General features: G+C 37.4%; 1 protein-coding gene across 4 annotated transcripts in view; it reads right to left on the minus strand.

Moving 5' to 3' along the window:
- GRM5 (glutamate metabotropic receptor 5) overlaps positions 1–21,000 on the minus strand; it is a 554,676-nt gene that overhangs the window by 133,362 nt on the left and 400,314 nt on the right. For all 4 annotated transcript variants that reach the window (XM_007459683.1, XM_007459685.1, XM_007459684.1 and 1 more), the window contains one exon: positions 10,638–10,873. In XM_007459683.1, the coding sequence (XP_007459745.1) occupies positions 10,638–10,873 (236 nt within the window). The remainder of the gene's footprint in view (positions 1–10,637; positions 10,874–21,000) is intronic.

A 21,000-nucleotide genomic window follows, 5' to 3' on the forward strand; every position in this document is an offset into this window, starting at 1 on the left:
AATTAATTTATAATTTGTTAACTGCAACAGCTTGTGCATAAAAATAAGGTGCATGTGTGTATAAACACACACATGTTCACACAAGGATATGCAAGACAAAGTTCGGTCTACTGACAGTGCTCAACCACCTAAGAATTCTAGACCCAGTCAACAAATCAACAGTGACCCCTGGGACTTGCAGCCCACAGATTGGGAACCACTGTTCTAGGTTCTATAGCCATTGTAACCCTACCTAGGTCTAAGAGAAATAAAGTCACATTTATTTAGCAATATTTATCAAATGCTTGCCATATACAAGGCATTGTGCTAGGAATTTGGAAAGCAGAGATGAGTAAGATATTTTCTCTTCTCTAGAACTTTACAATTTGATGGAGAAAGAGGAACATAACATGTTTACATGCTGGTGTAACAATGTGAAATTTCTGTTTGTATGTTGGTGTAATACAGTGGAAAAAATTACATTGCTGTAGCTGCTTTATCCCCTATGGGGATGGCATTGTTTTTTTCTCTGGAGTAAATGGCCTTCTGTGGGGCAAAGTAACTTATTTCTTTTGGTGTGTAGAAATATTAAGAAAGGAAGTAAGGATTACGGAGAAAGAAAGGGATAAGAATCAACCAACATGGTGGCAGAAAGCTGGTGAGGGAGTGGGAGTGTGTGTGGGAGAGTACTGTGGTAGAATGTGGACTGGAAGAAATGTTAGACTGGATATAGTGGCCTGAGGACTTTTATCTGGATGGGGGTTGGTTAAGGTAAACTCTTATTAAATTAAAACATTAACACAGAAAAGGGTAAAAATCATAACCATATATTAATTTTTCTTAAAACAAATACATCCTGGCTCAAGCAATAGAACATTATTAGAGCCCCAGAAATGCTCTCGGGGCCAAAGTACTTTTATGTTGCTCTGAACCCATTTATCTCATCCTCAATTTGTTGATAGTAGTTTGCCACACACATAGATGCCTGTGTGAGTGGTTACTTGGTGGCATAAAGCTAAAGGAAGTGGAAGATCTATGTTCAGTATCTGGACTGCATGTGACAAAAAGAAGACAAAAGGCACAGGAAGTGAAATGTGAGGGAGAGAGAGTTTCTTTGAGAATGGGCAGCTGGAGTTATTAGAAACCAGGAGAATGTGAGCTCAGTGGAATTGACAAATAGCTTGAGGTAGGCTTTTCACAGAGCAAGACTTAGCATGTGCACAAGCACAGGGACTTAAGGGGGCATGCCACTTAAAAATGGAGGAACACAATCAGGAAGTGGCTGGAGCATAGATTCCATGGGTTTAAGAAATAAAAGATGAGATTTGAAAAATGTAAATGACGAATTTGAAGAGTTTTGACTGGAGCAAAGGAGTTGGGATTCCTTTCTGTAGACACTGGAGAACCAAAGATCTTTAAGAATGTGAGTAACATGATGAGACCTGTTCTTTAGATGGACAGTTTAGGGACCAGTTTTCAGCATAAAATGGAGCAGGAAGAAGCTGGTGTCAAAAAGAAGATTCAATATGGAGATTATTTTAATACCTGAGGTAAGAGATGATGATGTAAACCACAGCAGCAGTATAAAGGTTTGAAATCAGGCAGCCATGTAAAGGAGAGAACAGATGTGGAAGATGTTCAAACACTAGAATTAACAGTATTTGGTCACCAGTTGGCTGTGAGGATGAGAGAAGGGGATACAAGAGGATCCCTTAGTCCCAATCTTGGGAGACAGGGTGGATAAGTATATCATTTACTTAAACTGAAGATGCAAAAAAGAAGGAACACAAAGTTTGGGGCTGTGGTTGGAGCAGTTATAATGAGGTTAGTTTTAGATATATAAGTTTGAGGTGCCCTCAGGACATGGAGGTGAGAATAATTGTGTTAGTGTCATAAATGACACCTCTAGAAGTTACTGGAGGTGACAGAGAGAAATCATAGGAAAGAGATGGTAAATGAATGTCAGTGGGTGACAGAGTATAACTGTAAAGGAAATGGGTCCTCAGATTGGTTCCAAAATAGGATAGCATACAGTTACTAGAAGATAGTTTTATTTTAATTCTCTGTAGCTTTTATTACTGGGTTATTTAAATGAACAATTAGAATAATTAAATTATATTCTTAATACTTTTATTATTATTCATTAATTTATAATGTAAGTCTAAAATAATTGTGCATTTCAAGTAAAATTTACTGAAATCAGGCTCACTGTTAATAGTAGATAAAATCTGTGTTCTAACAGTACCACATAGTTAAAACACTTAAGGGATATAGTTATATTTTGATTTAAGTTTTTAAATGCTTAAAAATAAAACAAAAATTAACAAAAGTCTAAACATTTTAGACATTACAAATTGCAGGCTTTATCTGTACATCAAAATTGGCATTGCACGGTTGTGGCAATTAAGAATAAAGAGTAAAGGAGGAACTTCTGGTGTTAGAATGGAGAAGAAGGCAAATGAAAATTCTTTTACTGCATAACTTTAAAACGTCAAAGAAATGCAAAAACCAAAAAATTTAAAGGCAATGAAGATGTGTGGAAGCAACAAAGACAAAATCAACTAACAGAGAGGAAACTTGCAAAAGTGGACAGGTATCACCAGTTGCTTTATTGTCTGAGAGTATCTGCAGATTAGGGACCCAGGCTGATGATCCAGCTTGGTCTAGATGGAGGGACATTCGTTTCCTAGGGCTGCCATAACAAAGTACCACAAACTAGGTGGCTTAAAACAACAGAAATTTATCCTCTACCGGTTCTGGATGCTAAAAGTTCGAAATCAAGTTGTCAGCACGGCCCTACTCCGCCTGAGACGCTGGGTAGAATCTTCCTTTCCTCTTCTAGCTTCTGGTGGTGGCTGTTAATCGTTGGCACTCATTGGCTTTCTGCTGCATCACTCAAGCTCCTGCTGTGTCTTCCCATGCCATTTTCCCTGTGTGTCTCTCTATCTTTGTGTCCCTTCTCTTCTTTTTATAAAGACACCTGTCATATTGGATTACGAGCCCATCCAACTTCAGTATGTCCTCATTTTAACTAATTACATCTGCAATGACACTATTTCTAAATGAAGTCACATTCTGAGGTTCTGGGAAAGGATATGAATTGGGGCTGGGGGAGGGGGAGATGTAATTCCACCTAGTATATGACACTGCTGGAAAAAAGAGAAACCGGAAAAACGTTTGGATATTGAAATGATCTGGTATGTCAGTTTGTAAACTCCAGGAACCCTAAATGTATGACAGCCATTTGACCTCATGCTTCACTTCCTGATTCTGGAAGCTTCATGAGAGGCTCATGATTTTGAAGAAGACTGAAATCTCCCATTGTTTCATAATATTTGGCAGAAAAGCACCACTTGAGGAATGAAAACTGCTCAAACTTCGATTAGTCAATTAGTTTTTTTCTCATGCCCAATTTAGAAACAGTATGGTGAAAGAGGCTAGAGGGCAAAACTCAAAAATGTAAAAATCTGATTGAGTCAGTAATCCAGGGCAGGGGATACCCTAGCCAAGACTCTCTATTAAAATTCCATGCCAACTGTCCTGTAAAGATATTCTTAACCAGAGATTGACTGCTTCTATCTTCTGCTGTAACCTACCCCATCTCATTTGCTTTGAATCTCAAAAAGGCAAACCACTGGGGGAAAAAATATAAAATTCAGTCCTTACGGTTACTTTGTACTCAATGTCTGGCATAAAAGAAAACATATTGCATATGTGTCAAGAAGCATAAAATGTGGCTAGTAACTAAGAAAAATAAGTCAATAGAAGTAGACTGATGGAAGATCTTGGGTGTTAGAATTTGAAAAAAAAGGACCTTAAAATAACTATAATCAGTATTTTCAAGCAAATGAAGTGTTGAAAAAATGGATGAGAAGGAGAACTTCAACAGAAAATTGGAAACTATAAAAAGAATTAAATGGGCATTCTAGGATTGTAAAATGCCATATCTGAAATTAAGAACTTTTTATTATGGTTAACAGCAGACTGGACATAGGAGAAGACACAATTAGTGAGATTGAAGAAAGAATAGTAGAAAAAAGTCAAACTGAAGCACAGAGAGAAAGAGAGATATGAAAGAAGGAAAGAAAGAAAAGAAAGAAAGAAAAAGAGAGAAAGAAAAGAAAAAAGAAAAGAAAGAAAGGAAGAAAGTGAGGCTAGAGAAAATATCACATGTGAGACATAGTCAAATGATGTAACACAGGTGTAACTGGGTAATGGAAGGAGCAGAGAGAAATGTGGCAGAAGGGCTGTTTGGGGAAATAACGTATGGAAAATTTTCAACTCAGATCCAAATCTTTAATCCACAGTTTTAAGAAGCTCTGGAAACCCTATAAAAGAAATATGCAGTGGAAATCACACCTACTTGCATCATAGTCAACAAAAACTTTAAAAAAAAAAGCTATCTTAAAAGTCTAGGAAAAAAAGACATATTGCCAACAGTGGGACAACATTAAGAATTACGGCTGACTTCTCAATGAAATCATGGATTTCAGGAAAACAAATGGAATGTTGTTTTTAAAGGGAAAAAAAAAACTGAGAAAAATACTAAACAAAAGAAAACCTTCCAGGGACTTCCCTGGTGGTCCAGTGGTTGAGAATCCATCTTGCAATGCAGGGGACGCTGGTTTGATCCCTGGTCAGGGAACTAAGATCCCACATGCCGCGGGGCAACTAAGCCTGCACACCCCAACCATGTGCTCTGGAGCCCGTGTGCTCTGGAGCATGTGTGCCACAACTAGAGAGAAGCCCACACACTGCAATGAACGGCCTGTGTGCCGCAACGAAAGATCCTGCGTGCCACAACTAAGACCCGACACAGCCAAAAAATAAATAAATAAATTATAAAGCTCATCATAATAAACTCTACAAAACTTAAAAATCAAAACAAAAGAAAACGTGCCAGTATAGAATGCTATACTCAGTAAATACATCCTTCAAAAACAATACATTTCAAAATGTATAGAAATATCAAATCACTATGTTATGGGCCAGGAACTAACATAGTGTTATAGGTCAATTACGCTTCAAAACAAACAAACTCATAGAAAAAGAGATCATATTTGTGGCTACCAGAGGTGGGAGGAGGGAGGAGAGGGGTTAAGATGAACATGGTCAAAAGGTACAAACTTCCAGTTGTAAGATAAATAAGTACTAGGGATGTAATGTACAACATGATAAATATAATTAGCACTGATGTACATTATAAATGAAAGTTGCTGGGAGAGTAAATCCTAAGAGTTCTCATCACAAAGAAAAAAATTTTTTTTCTATTTGTTTAATGTTGTATCTGTGTGACCTGATGGATGTTTGCTAAGCTATTGCGGTAACCATTTCATGATGTATGTTATTCAAATCATTATGTTGTACACCTTAAACTTATGCAGTACTGTATGTCAGTTATATCTCAATAAAACTGAAAAAATAAATAGAGGGAAAATAAAAATATTCTGAGAAAAAAGCTGATATAATTTGTTGGCAGTAGCCTACATTATAAGAAACACTAAAGGAAATTCTTCAGCTTGAAAGAATCAGAGATGAAAGCAAGGAAGTAGCAGAAGGAATGAAGAACACTAACATGGGTAAATATAAGACTATTGACCATTCAGAGCAACAATTATAACAAATCAAATAAATCATAACAAGGTAATGTATATAATACATAGAAAAGTAACTTATATGGCAATAGCAGAAAACAGTGAAAGGGGATAAATAGACTTAAATATTTGTAAGATTCTTGAATATAAACAAGAGCCAACTTAAAGTAGTTTGTATTAACTCTTCCAAAATATAGCAGAGGGAGGAACACTCCCAAACTCATTCTAGGAGGCCACCATCACCTTGATACCAAAACCAGACAAAGATGTCACAAAGAAAGAAAACTACAGGCCAGTATCACTGATGAACTCAGATGCAAAAATCCTCAACAAAATACTAGCAAACAGAATCCAACAGCACATTAAAAGGATCATACACCATGATCAAGTGGGGTTTATTCCAGCAATGCAAGGATTCTTCAATATACACAAAACAATCAATGTGATACCCCATATTAACAAATTGAAGGAGAAAAACCATATGATCATCTCAATAGATGCAGAGAAAGCTTTCGACACAATTCAACACCCATTTATGATAAAAACCCTGCAGAAAGCAGGCATAGAGGGAACTTTCGTCAACATAATAAAGGCCATATATGACAAACCCACAGCCAACATCATCCTCAATGGTGAAAAACTGAAAGCATTTCCACTAAGATCAGGAACAAGACAAGGTTGCCCACTCTCACCACTCTTATTCAACATAGTTTTGGAAGTTTTAGCCACAAAAATCAGAGAAGAAAAGGAAATTAAAGGAATCCAAATCAGAAAAGAAGAAGTAAAGCTGTCACTGTTTGCAGATGACATGATACTATACATAGAGAATCCTAAAGATGCTACCAGAAAACTACTAGAGCTAATCAATGAATTTGGTAAAGTAGCAGGATACAAAATTAATGCACAGAAATCTCTGGCATTCCTATATACTAATGATGAAAAATCTGAAAGTGAAATCAAGAAAACACTCCCATTTACCATTGCAACAAAAAGAATAAAATATCTAGGAATAAACCTACCTAAGGAGACAAAAGACCTGTATGCAGAAAATTATAAGACACTGATGAAAGAAATTAAAGATGATGCAAATAGATGGAGAGATATACCATATTCTTGGATTGGAAGAATCAGCATTGTGAAAATGACTCTACTACCCAAAGCAATCTACAGATTCAGTGCAATCCCTATCAAACTACCACTGGTATTTTTCACAGAACTAGAACAAAAAATTTCACAATTTGTATGGAAACACAAAAGACCCCGAATAGCCAAACCAATCTTGAGAACGAAAAATGTAGCTGGAGGAATCAGGCTCCCTGACTTCAGACTATACTACAAAGCTACAGTAATCAAGACAGTATGGTACTGGCACAAAAACAGAAATATAGATCAATGGAACAGAATAGAAAGCCCAGAGATAAGCCCACCCACATATGGTCACATTATTTTTGATAAAGGAGGCAAGAATATACAGTGGAGAAAAGACAGCCTCTTCAATAAATGGTGCTGGAAAACTGGACAGCTACATGTAAAAGAATGAAATTAGAACACTCCCTAACACCATACACAGAAATAAACTCAAAATGGATTAAAGACCTAAAGGTAAGGCCAGACACCATCAAACTCTTAGAGGAAAACATAGGCAGAGCACTCTATGACATAAATCACAGCAAGATCCTTTTTGACCCACCTCATAGAGAAATGGAAATAAAAACAAAAATTAACAAATGGGACCTAATGAAACTTCAAACTTTTGCACAGCAAAGGAAACCATAAACAAGATGAAAAGACAACCCTCAGAATGGGAGAAAATATTTGCAAATGAAGAAACTGGCAAAGGATTAATCTCCAGAATTTACAAGCAGCTCATGCAGCTCAATAACAAAAAAACAAACAACCCAATCCAAAAATGGGCAGAAGACCTAAATAGACATTTCTCCAAAGAAGGTATACAGATTGCCAACAAACATGAAAGGATGCTCAACATCATTAATCATTAGAGAAATGCAAATCAAAACTACAATGAGATATTAGCTCACACCAGTCAGAATGGGCATCATCAAAAAATCTACAGATTTTTTTTTTATTGGAGTATAGTTGCTTTAAAATGTTTTAGTTTCTGCTGTACAACAAAGTGATTCACCTATAATCACTTAGCTCTAATCTATTCAGAATTAATTTCTAGGAGTTGGTCCATTTCCAGGATGGCTCTGTTACTTATTCAATATTAAGAGTTTTCCTTTAACTTTCTGGTTACTCAGATCTTCTCTATACCTCATTCTGTATAAGGCTACTGCTAATTCTGGACTACCAGATTCAGATACCTCTCCTAGCTTTTATACTTTGCCTTTCAAGAAGCTTCTAAGAAAAATAAGCAGTAATTCAGCTATGGGTATTTCCACTCTTTGTGTCAAGCCATTTTTCTTAGTGAACTATCTATTAGGTTTTAGGTACTGTAGACAATGAATAAGGTGAAGATTTCTTGCCTGCCATCAATGAATTATAAGCTCCAACTTACCACTCCAACTCAAAAATGGTTGTCTTATGCACACTGCTTGATGAAAGTACATTATATTTAGGAAAACACTACTCATATTCAGTAGTGTTACAGATAAGAATAAACTACCTGGGGTCTTTTGGAAGATATGGAATGAGATGCTGAAAGGACATTTGAGTAAATAAGGAAATATGGTCAGAAGTAGAGAGTAGGAATATCAAGGTATCTATTATTGCATTCCAAAGTTGTATCCAAATAATTTTAAGTTTTATTTTTCTTTTCTGTATCTTTGACCAATATGTTAACTAATATAGAATGCAAATTTGATAGTGATTTTTAAAACTATAGTATTGTCTCTGTTTAGAATAGCCTATTGGTTAAACTTTAGACAAATCCGAGCTCAATTCTAAGTTCTAATGTTTTCTTGAGCAAGTTGTTTTGGCTCTCCAAATCTTAGTTTTGTTATTTTAAAGTAAGGATAATAATAGTATTTCCCTCATTGAGAAGAGTAACAGAGGTATTACATATAACTGTTCATTTTTATGTACAAAATGACATCTGTTGACGGATAAGATTCCAAGGGGGCGGGACTAGAGTAAGGAACAGATCCTGTGCAGAGAAGTCACATCAGGGTGCTCATGTGAAAGACAGAGAGCTATAGCAACAAGTTCAAATGGAGAATTTTATAGAACAATTTCCATAGAAATAATGTTTCTATGGGAATCAGTCAGAGTTTTTCAAGACTATATCTCAATAAGACCTCCAAATAGAAAAAAAAAAGTAAGAGAAACAAAGAATTATTTCAAGAAGACATTTCACACAAAAAGGAGTGGGGAAGGAAGAACATTAGTACAAAAGAGGGTGAAGACCAACTGGAAAAATTCACTTAGTCACACTGGTTAGGGGTTGTCACTGACTCCTTAGTAAAGAGAAACTGGAGAAGAGACTGGATCTACTGCTGACCCTCTAAAACTCCTCCAGTGTAGCTACATAGAGTAATCTCTACACAATCATAGAATCGGTACACAGAGATCATATACTCCCCAAATCTCAAGAGAAGAAGTTTGTGTCCTTCAGAAACTGGATAGAAAAATATAAATTGGCTATAAACATTGAAATTGTGAAACACAAGTCACAATCCTGTGTATTCACACACATTTTTTCATGAAAGGAAAAACAAAGGAAATGAATAAGCATTTGAAGATTTTGGACAAGAGTTAGCAGTATCTAAAGCAAGAGAGAAGCAAATGAAGTCTCACACCAGGCTTCTATGATTTCTGGATTTCATTGGGCAGTACCACGCCACACTCCAGCATCTCTGTCCTCCACCACTGCCAAATTAGGAACTGACACAAGGTTGCCAAGTTCTCGTTTTACTTGTACTGACATTTAAAGATAATTACAAATCACCACATACGACCTCATTCATTTTCACAAAAGAATGAACTGATAGAAAAAACATAGTATGGATGTGAACTCAGGGAGGAAATGCATTATAAAAAATTCACTACATTGTTCCTATTTTCCTCATTTTGGTGAGTCCACTTCTCTGTGGACTGGAACTAGTTCGTGGGCCAGGATTTCAACCTCACTGCCCCAGTGCACTCTTCTGTTCCAGCATCATGATGATAAAGACATTATACCACCAACTAAAACATTTGACTCCTTGGCAAATGCATATGAGGTGCTTGTTACACAATGTGGGATGTCAGTCTCAACAAATCCCTTATTGGTTTTAACAAACCAATGGGATGTCAGTCTCAACAAATCCCTTATTGGTTTTAACAAACCTTAACCTTTACACTTTGACTTACAAATCAGCATTGACCCTCCCTGGTTCTTAGAGTCAAGCTACCCTTTGGATGTGCTACAAATAAAACTAACCAAACCCTTTGTTTAAAACCCATATTATGTTGCTTACAACACTGAATTACAGGTTTTGTTTGCATGACGATCTCCCTAACTAGACACTAAACCCCTCGAGGGCAGGATCTAGTTTTCCTCTTCTTGATACCCTTACAAGTAAAGCGATGTTTGGCACGTTGTGAATCCTTGTAAGTATTTGTTGAATAACTGAGTGAATGGCTCTGCTTAGGTTATGTTTCCTGAAACATCATAATTATACATAGCAAATCCTTGCTACTGTTTTATAGTATTTTGATGGAAGTAGGAATTGGCTCTGTCCTTCAACATTCACTCATTCATTCTTCAGACACATTACATGAAACCCTTGCTATGTGCCTTACACTGTGCTAACTGCTAATCAAAATGACCAGAATGTAGTTCTTGCCTTCAAAGATGTCAAGAACAGTGCTTTCTGGAGCTCACATTATCTTTTAAGCACAGTACCAATTTCCTGAATGATATAAATATAAATAAATTGTCTGAAATCTTAATAGAGTGAACATTTACCCTCATATGTTTTTCTTACCACTCTAAGAAGCAATACCCACTTTATGTAAGAGTTCTCCTCTCTAACAGATTGCAGCCACTATCCCCATGACACAGTTTACTTAAATTGGAGCCTTAGCCATATCCACTTTAAATGAAATAATAAATCTGCTTACTATTGCAAGTCTTGTTGTATTTGCTGTTCTCCTGTGCAAACCCTTCCAGCCGGCACTGAAAACGATGCTGCCAAAATTCTTGAAACCAGGGGTTTCGGAGGTTTGTTTCGGGCCGGAGCTTCAGATAATAATCATCAAACCACTTGACATCAGGAGATTGGAGCTTGATTGTGATTCCACCAACAGCTTCTCGCTGATATCCATCTGTCACATCATATCTGTCAGCCCAGCCATCACTGTGGGGAAACAAAAAACCCCTCAGCTTAGAACAGATATCTTCTAAGAAAATTATTCTACTTGCTGTCATTTTGAAAACATTGGTCATTAAATGGCACTCAGGCCACACTATGGTCTTATATTATACTACGTGATTCTTGAGATAGCAACTTTCTAGGATAAAAAGTGCAAAACACAACGGAAACTTTGGGTCTAAGAATGCTGGAAGGTACCAGTCTCACTTACCTTGAACTGCAGAGAATAATAACCTTATGCTTTTGACAGAATTTTACTGGTTGTAGAATATAGTACATGCATGGAAGCTGCATAATATCACCATTCACACTATTTACTGAACGTTTAATAGCTAGGTCAAGTTAACTTTAAATACATTCTTTTCCTTTACTTAATAATAATCATTATAGTTATCGTAAAGTAAAAATGAAAAATATTTCTAAAATATACCTTATGTTAATTTAACCATCCTATGACAGGATATTCACTTGTTTCCAGGTTTACAAGTGATGATAAAGAGGTTAAAAAAGAAAACCTTTCTGATTATGGTCATTCTATTAAATATTGATTCATCAGAGCCTCAGACTGGAGTCCTTATAGTCCATATTCCTCTTTCCTATCCCATGGTACTTCTCTAACACATTTAAAATACGCATATGAAATCATATTTTACATTAGAGTGATTGAAAGAACTTCTTAGCAATAGGCCATCAAAGATGGTGACAGGGATCATACTCCTCAATATTAATACCATTCTATGCACTGATCACTCAAAGTAATGTAGGAATTTTAAAATAAAAGAGTTTGAAATCAGAGAGTTCCTGAGTATAACAGAAAAAGGAAAACTATTCTAAGCTTATTTGGAAAATACATGAGACACAACACTGGAAATAAAAGACAAGAAAAGGTGTTTATATCAAATCTGGACACACCTTAGGGCATTTAGGAAAAAAGTGTCTCTGACTTTCCCCACCCTCTCTGTCATTTGGAATATGCAACTTGTGTTATGCATCTGCTGGGACCCAGTGGTACTATCCTTCCTTTGAAGAGGCGCAAGTGCTCTTTCAGGAGAAGTAAAGAAAGTCAAGGGAAATGTAACAATGGAAAAAAAAAGGAACAACAAAGAGGGAGGAGAAGGTACGGAGACAGTTGAAGGGAAGAACAGAATGGAGCCTCCTGAACACAGGACAGGAAAGGTTTTGGAGATTAGCTGGGTGAAAGGGAGTGGGTACTGGGGAAAGTGTAAGCGAAAGGATTTACATTAACAATCATTGTTTATTTCATTAATGTTCAGATATTTCTATTTATTGGAATGTTAATTTCTTTTTTCTTTAATTTCTTTTTATCTTCCTTCCAATGCATTTTTATCCTTTATACGTTTTTTGGGGGGGGGAGGCAGAGAGCATGCTCCAATATTTTGCATAAATCTGTGCCAGGGAAAGTATTATGTAAGGAATTAATTAGAATAAGTAAAAAAAAAAAAGCATGTACTTTCTTCAGTATGCTCTGACTTAAAAATTGATAATGAGAGTTGTTCCAAAGGTCATATATTATTCATTAAGATATCACAGGGGCTTGAGATATTCCTAAGGCATCCGTGGGTGCAGGAGTAGAATAAAATAAACAAACGAAAAAAATAAACCATTTCTTCCTCCAAGTCCTCCTTGACAAGAAGAGATTTCATTGAAAATTATCTATGTTGAAATTTCAAAAACTTTTGTGGCAAATCAGGAAACAAAAACAATAACTAATGCAATACGTTTTGTCCCAATGTTGAATGTGGTTACTTCACACATTATCTTCCCCGAAGTTTCTCATTTCAGCTGCACAGATTTTATTTAAAGCTGACAAGTTGAAATGAAGTGGGCTTGTTTGCTTCATTCTCTTGCTCTGTTTTGGAGGGTTTATTATATCACTGATAGGAGAGTGTGGGTCTCATTGGCACTCGAGGAGATGCATGGGCGTGCTGCAAATGGGACCGGAAACCTGTTTGTCAAGCAGAGCCCGGTTCTCCAAGGAAGTGGGAATTTAAATTGCTCCTTTTATTCATGCGAGCTTGCTCTTATGTAACGCTGTGATTATGAATATTACATAAGAAATGTAAGATCATAATGGGTCCAATTTACCCTTCACAATTCATTCACTGAATTTAATGGGGATTGTAAAAAGCCTGTCTTGATAAACTTTTTTGGAGGTGATATTTCCATTAAAAAAAAAAAAAGTCAGGACCGTAGTGTGTTAATTTACTCATCTCTCATCATGTTCTTTAGCTTTTTTTTCCATGTATAAATCTCTACATTTAATTTAGCAAAAGACGGTGTTTTTTAGTAGTCTATAGGTTAGCGTGGTGATTTTTAAAACAGTTTTGTTCCAGATATTTCCATTCAACAGCAAAATAAAAACCATAAAAGAGTTCGTATATAAACAGAAAATTCCAGTGTCTGTGTGGCAAAAAATGGTTATTCTATTTAAGCTTATGGGGGAATATCTGCTGTGTAAGTCTCAAGATAGTTCAATCCATATTGGCTAAGTTAGATGGTGCTCTATTGACTTTAGCTTATTAAATATTAACATTTTCATAAAAATGTGCTTTTAAGATTTGCATTAAGATGATAGGGTATGTCTAAGTAAGGAATAATAAATTCATAAGTGAATAGCCAAGAAAACTTGAGCTTACCTTTCTACTATCCAGTGCTGTCCATTGCATTGTTAGAGTGGACTGTCAAGATTCTGGCACTACTTTAATGCTTTTGGGTGACATATATTTTACCAAATCAGGAAAAAGGGGGGGAGGAAGATAAGGAAAGAAACTGAAAATGTACCACATTTCAGTCAAGTTTCTAGATTTAGTATCTATCTATCTATCTATCTATCTATCTATCTATCTATCTATATATCTATCTCTCTCTTCATCCATCCATCCTTCCATCCATCCATTCATCCATCCATCCATCCAATTTCTTCTCATTGATGGGCATTTTACCCATCTCCTTATAATCCATTTTGTTATTTTCTTTCCAATGCTTTGATTTACAGTCGTTTCCCATTATTTGCAGAATCTGTATTTGTAAATTCATCTGCTTGCTAAAATTTATTTGCAACCCCCATACTGATACTCATGGCACTTTTATGGTCATTTTCAGATATACAGAGAGTGGCAAAAAAGTTGATTCTTCTGATGTGCATATACCCGGCTGAAGCTGAACAAGGTGAACCTCTGCTTGCTTGTTTCAGCTTTGATACTATAAAGAAGTGCACTTTTCATGGTCTATTAAGTGCCAAGTTTTTGCATTTTTGTGTGTTTTTTTAAATTGATTTTGCTGTTTAAAATATCCCCAAGTATCGTACTGATACATTATTTAGAGTTCCCAAGTGCAAGAAGGCTGTGCTATACCTTACATAGAAAGCCAGCTGCCCCTGGTGGTCCAGTGGTTAGGACTCCGCGCTCCCAATGCAGGGGGCACAGGTTCGATCCCTGGTCAGGGAACAAGATCCGGTATGCCGCAACTAAGATCCCGCATGTGGGAACGAAGATCCCGCGTGCTGCAACTAAGGCCCGGTGCAGCTAAGTAAATAAATATATCTTTTTAAATGTAGGTTGATAATACATATACTCTTAAAAAGTAAAAAAAAAAAAAAAAAAACAGCTGCATTTAGGCATGAGTAAAGTGCTGTTTTCTGTGAATTCAATATTAATTCATCAACAATATTAGATATTAAATATTAAATAAAGTGTCTTTAGACCAAAACACCATAAAGCAAGGTTATGTAATGACTAGTTGATGAAAATGTGACTAGAGGCTCACGACAATTTAAACCTATATTTCCCCTAGGAGTAATGGTCAGTATTCACTAATTCAGTGTTTGGTGCCTGTTTATAGAACATACCTACTGTGAATAACAATAATTAAGTGGAGATATATATATATATAGGAGAGGAGGAGAGACATGTAAATAAATGACCACATACGAACGAATATTCTTATAGGTATGAAATGAACGCGAGAGAGAAGATCAGTAAATAATTGACCAACTCTTCATAGAAAGGTAAGATTTGAATTGAGTTCGGAAAATATGGGTAATGGAGTGATAACTGTATTTTGAAATGTTATTTTTTAGACAACAAGTAGGTATTTGTTTATTAATTAATTAATTAATTTTTGGCTGTGTTGGGTCTTCATTTCTGTGCGAGGGCTTTCTCTAGTTGCGGCAAGTGGGGGCCACTCTTCATCACCGTGCGCGGGCCTCTCACTATCGCGGCCTCTCTTGTTGCGGAGCACAGGCTCCGGACACGCAGGCTCAGTAGTTTTGGTACACGGGCCTAGTTGCTCTGCGGCATGTGGGATCTTCCCAGACCAGGGCTCGAACCTGTGTCCCCTGCATTGGCAGGTGGATTCTCAACCACTGCGCCACCAGAGAAACCCAACAAGTAGGTATTTGTGAATCAGGGAATAGTAAATATTAAGCATTGCAGCAATATGGAGTGTGCCGGATAGTGACTAATGAAAAGTAAGCTGAGGAAGACCAATTATGAATGGTCTTCTGGGCCATTCCAAACGTTTTGAGTTTTATCATTCAGGTGAAGGGGAGCCAGTGGTGGCTTTTAAAGTGGGAAGTGTTATGAAGAGATGATGAGAACTGGATGAACTGTGGTAGCAGTGTGAGTGACAGGTAAGAAAGGTTGTGGATGAGTGTTAGAGGATCAAGTTAGAAAAGTTGTTACAGTGGTTAAGGGATCTAATGGATGTTTGTATTAAAGGACTGGGAATGAAGAGCCTATTTGTAAGGAATTCTCAGAGTCCCTAGGACTAGATACGTGGAGAATAGGGGGTAAAGGAAGATTTTTCGGTTTATGGGAGACATTAGTGATATTGTAAGTGATATTGTAAGTGACATTGTAGCTCCATGTCGTAGGTTGTAAAATACAGGAAAACAGGTTTAGGGTGAAAAAGGAAGAAAATGAATAGAAGTAGGGATCTACAATGATCAGATTTCCCTTTATATGCTCTCTAGCACTTTGTTTCTCCTGGATTTCTGTCCTCTACATAAAAAATTAATTTGAGTGTTAAAAAAAAATACAAGTGAACAATTTTCGTACGTGGTCCAGTACCATATTAACCCACCCTATTCTATTACGTTTAGGGTTTTGTATGCTGAGCAATAGCTGTTGGCACTCAAAATAAAAAAGACAGAAATAATGGAAATTATAGAGCTCTAAAGATCTGATGCTCTCTATACAATTATATCCTTATAAACATTTTAACTTTAGAATTATTATTTTTATTAATTTTGTATTAACTTATAGATATTTGAAGCAGACCAGTGGTTATGGTTATAATATGATTACTGCAGGGTTTACAAGCAGTAGATTTAATGTCAGAATATATTTCTGGAATGTAGAAGCCCCTAAAGATACATGGTAATGGGCATAAAAAATTCTTGGAAAATTCTGAAGAAAAAGTTTAGTAATTATCAAATGTTAGAATAGAGATGCTCAGTAATTTAAAAATTTGTCTCTGTTATCAAAATCTAAATCTGTACAATGCAGACAATATACTCTTTCCTTCCTGTCCTCGTTTTAAGTTATTGCTATGGAAAACAAAAAAATTTATGTTACGCAGAAAGTTGCATCGGGTGATCCTCTGTAACAGTCTCCATGTTCTTTTCATTCTAATGCATTAATACAGTAAGCATTTTGAATGCATATTCTGTGCAGGCAAACTGCACAGGCATTGTGGTAGGTCCCAGCACATGTCCTCAGCAGTCCACTAGGTATGACCTGCCTGAATGTGCATTGCTGACTTCCAGCCCCCTGGAAGTTTCCTCATTTATCCTCCAGACTGAACATCCTCTTTTCTTTTTATTCAGTCTTCCCCTTAATAGTACAATTCATTAGGTTCCCAGTCACTGAATCATCACTTATGAAAATCACAATCCTGTCCTGCCTTCCTGAGACTATTCCTCCATCCCCTCAATTAGTATCCTGGGTGTTTCCACACTCTTAGTTCTTACATTTACAGTCCCTTGATTTATTTACATGGAACGCTAATCACATACAGTGGGTACGGGTTTCATTAGCTGAATTCTCAAATGGCAACATGATTACTTAGCATAACTCTGCATTGTTCTTGGGGAGGCGTCTGCTGGGGGCAAACAACATAAATAAATCATCTCAGTCTGCTTCAGAAGGAGCAATACGAGACCAAAAACGTAGACATCAGAATGACTATTCCTAGCAGTTAGCAGTCGTTAAATTTGCATCAGGAGGTGTGAGTTTATGCATTGGGGAGGTAGGGGTGGGGGACGTGGGTATGCCAGGCACATACAATTATTCTTGATCACTGAAATCTTTAGTCCCACTTAGCGTGATGGTATTGGTACTGCTAAGAGTATCATACATATGTTGTGTACTGGAGACGTTGCACTTGATTCTCATTCCTCAAATACATTTCTTTCTTATTCACCGAACAAGTATTGGGTAACTAATAACTTGATAGTTATGTGGGAGTAGAGTGGTGAACAAGAAGACAAGATTTCTGCTCTCATAGAGGTAACATTTTGATGCTTTTAGTTTTGCATTTGTCATCATATTAAAGTTAAGTACATTTATTTGTTTTCCCTAAATTGTCTGTAAATTTTATGTTTTGGACATCTCATCCTTATGTTTATTTTAATGCCTTGAACATACTAAGGACTTAAATGTTTAATATAACTTATTAGAAATTAGACTTTAAAAGGCAAATTTCAAATCTTAGAGAATTCTTTTCCGATAACTGCATATATTCTTTTTTTTAAATTTATTTTTGGGCTGTGTTGGGTTTTTGTTGCTGCACACAGGCTTCCTCTCATTGCGGCAAGCAGGGGCTACTCTTCTTTGCCACGCACGGGCTACTCACTGTGGTGGCTTCTATTGTTGCGGCATGTAGGCTCAGTAATTGTGGTGCACGGGCTTAGTTGCTCCGTGGCCTGTGGGATCTTCCCAGACCAGGGCTCGAACCCGTGTCCCCTGCATTGGCAAGCGGATTCTTAACCACTGCGCCACCAGGGAAGTCCCAACTGCATATATTCATTTTTAATTGAGAAAGCAGCACTGTTTGATGTCCCTTATAAAATGACTCTGAAAGGCTGAATTCATTCCCCCCTCCAAAATGGTCCTCTCTCCCTTCTCTACCTGATGCTATTAAGGTTAATGAATACATTCATTAGGCTGCATCCCACCATTTTTTTTTTTCAAAATATGTTCACAACCCACACAATTATTATGGAAACTGCTGTTCTACTCACATGTAATCATAATCATCACCCTGCCAAATCTCTTACCAGTAGCATTCTAACAGGTATTTGGGGATTTTTTTTCCTAATAGTGGGAGTCTGTCTACTGAATGCTTGGCTGTCTTCATATAATATTCCTTTTTTTTCCTCCCCTGGGGGAGTAGAAGGTCTTAGAATCTCTAAAAAAATAGTGAAAACAAAGAAGAATATTGAGCTTTTAAATAAAAATTCTTATGAATGTACACCAGTCAACACTAATGAATTAATTCCAAAATGAAATACAGTGTAGAATTTTTGAGAAAATTGTTAGGTTATTTACTGAAAATCACTTTATCTCCAGGGCTTGTAAATCTTAATTTTTCCCATGTCTGAGGATAAGTAGGTGTGAATTGGAGGAGCTATATCAGAACATTGAAAAGACGGAAGAAAAGTCAGGAATCGAAAGTTTGCCTTCTTGTGTAAGTCAGGTGATTTCCATTATATTGCTTTCCTGATTCTCTACAGGCCTTAGAGATAACTATTTTTAGCCCTAGTTTTTACCATTGAGGAAATTGAGGCTCTGAGGAATTAAATAACCTACTCAAAATCCCAAAGCTAGCATAGAGGGGATTTCAACCCAGATCTTTCTAGCTCCAACACTCCAGTACTTTCCATACTTCATGGAGCCTCCAAAATAATGACATACAGTGACGACAGCAGTGAGAAATGTTTGTTAAGGGGATCTTATTTAAGAGGCGTGTGATGGAGGACAGGGGGCAGCATGTCAGGCTGGGAGTACGTGGGCAAGATTCTCATGCTCTGGTATATTCTCACCTTACCTACTTTTTCAATCAAACGCTAATCTAGGTCAGGACTGCTGGGAAGGGATTTTGAAACTATAATTAAGATCCCAAGGAAACTGACCTTGAAATAGGGAGATAATTCGTAATGGGTCTGACCTAATCAGGTGAGTCCCTGAAAAGTGACCACCTCTTCCTGACAAAAGAGATTCAAACGTGAGAAGGATTTGGCATGAGAGGGCTGGAGGAGACGCTCCATTGCTGGCTTTGAAGATGGAGGGAGCTGTACAGTAAGGAGTGCAGGTGGACTGGAGGAGCTGAGTGTGCCCCTGGGTGATACCAGCAAGGAAATGGGGACTCAGGCCTACATCTAAAAGGAACTGAATTCCACCAAAACTTGAATGAGCTTGGAAGCAGATTCTTTCACAAAGCCTCCAGAAAGGAATACACCTTGATTTCAGCCTGTTTAACCCTGAGTGGAGAACCCAATTATGCTACATACATGGACTCCTGACCTCCAGAAAGTATGAGATAATAAACAAATATTGTTTTAAGTTGCTAAATTTGTGGTAATTTGTTACACAGCAATAGAAAGTTATTACTCACTCGCCACCTCTTTTCTACATTTCCTCACTTGGAAGGCCAAAGCGTGTTAATATCAGAAGAGAAGTGATATAATCTTAGGGGGTCTGACCTAATTCAGGGTTTGGTCAGAGCAGACAAACTTCCAAAGACTTTGGGATCACAGAAAATAACGGAGAGTATTACACATATTAGAATACTTGGAACATCCATCCTGTCTCAATTTAGGCTTTAAATAGAGGTAGTCATTTCCCCCTCTGGTTTAAAGTCTTGTCCCTCTAGGGATGCTTCCTTACCAAACACATCCTTCACAGAGAAAGAAGCTGAGAAAAATCATTGTAAATAGATTATTATTATTTTTAAAAATAAATTTATTTATTTATTTTTGGCTGTGTTTGGGTCTTCGTTTCTGTGCGAGGGCTTTCTCTAGTTGCGGTGAGTGGGGGCCACTCTTCATCGCGGTGCGCGGGCCTCTCACTATCGCGGCCTCTCTTGTTGCGGAGCACAGGCTCCAGATGCGCAGGCTCAGTAGTGTGGCTCACGGGCCCAGTTGTGCCGCGGCATGTGGGATCTTCCCAGACCAGGGCTCGAACCCCTGTCCCCTGCGTTGGCGGTGCGCGGGCTTCTCATTGCAGTGGCTTCTCTTGTGGTGGAGCACAGGGTCTAGGCGCACAGGCTCAGTAGTTGTGGCACGCAGGCTCAGTAGTTGTGGCTCATGGGCTCTAGAGCTGAGGCTTAGTAGTTGTGGCTCTTGGGCTCTAGAGTGCAGGCTCAGTAGTTGTGGCACATGGGCTTAGTTGCTCCACGGCATGCGGGATCTTCCCGACCAGGGCTCGAACCCCTGTCCCCTGCGTTGGCAGGCAGATTCTCAACCACTGCGCCACCACGGAAGCCCGTAAATAGATTATTTTGAGAATTACACAATCTACTGTTTCTCTTGTCATATTATAGCCATTTGGAGAAATGCAGAAATTGTGGCAATTGTGTAAAATGTGCAATATAGTGAGCGAAATGACTCAGTTAAATAGAGAAAGCATGTTATGAGTAAGCTATTGTATCCACCGCTTTGCATAACCTTTTTTATGTTTTCTCTGGAAGCTTCCTTACTTAGGATAACCTTCTAGTTTTCAGTCTGCAAACTCCTTCCCGCTGAATTGTGCTAATTTCTTCTTTTATGCTGTTAAACTGAGCACAGTGTTTAGCCAACTAGTCAATAATTATTTGTTATAGTCAATAATTGTTTATTATAATCAATCAATTATTTATTTATTCTATTAAATTCCAAGCAGTAAGGCAGACTTTATGATGATGTTAGTGAATATAACTCCCAGTGTCCAATCTGTTTTCTTCCCTTACCCCTTATAACAGGTCACCAGGGAGTTCATAATTTCAGATCTATTATGTTTCTCTTATACTTTCCTTAACATCCTCCAGTATTTGATACTGTTCTTTCATTTAGCCAAATCTAGTGGCTGACACTGTACATGCCAATTTCCCTA

This window comes from Lipotes vexillifer, unplaced genomic scaffold (genome assembly GCF_000442215.2).
Source record: "Lipotes vexillifer unplaced genomic scaffold, Lipotes_vexillifer_v1.1 scaffold1069, whole genome shotgun sequence".
Taxonomy (NCBI): domain Eukaryota; kingdom Metazoa; phylum Chordata; class Mammalia; order Artiodactyla; family Lipotidae; genus Lipotes; species Lipotes vexillifer.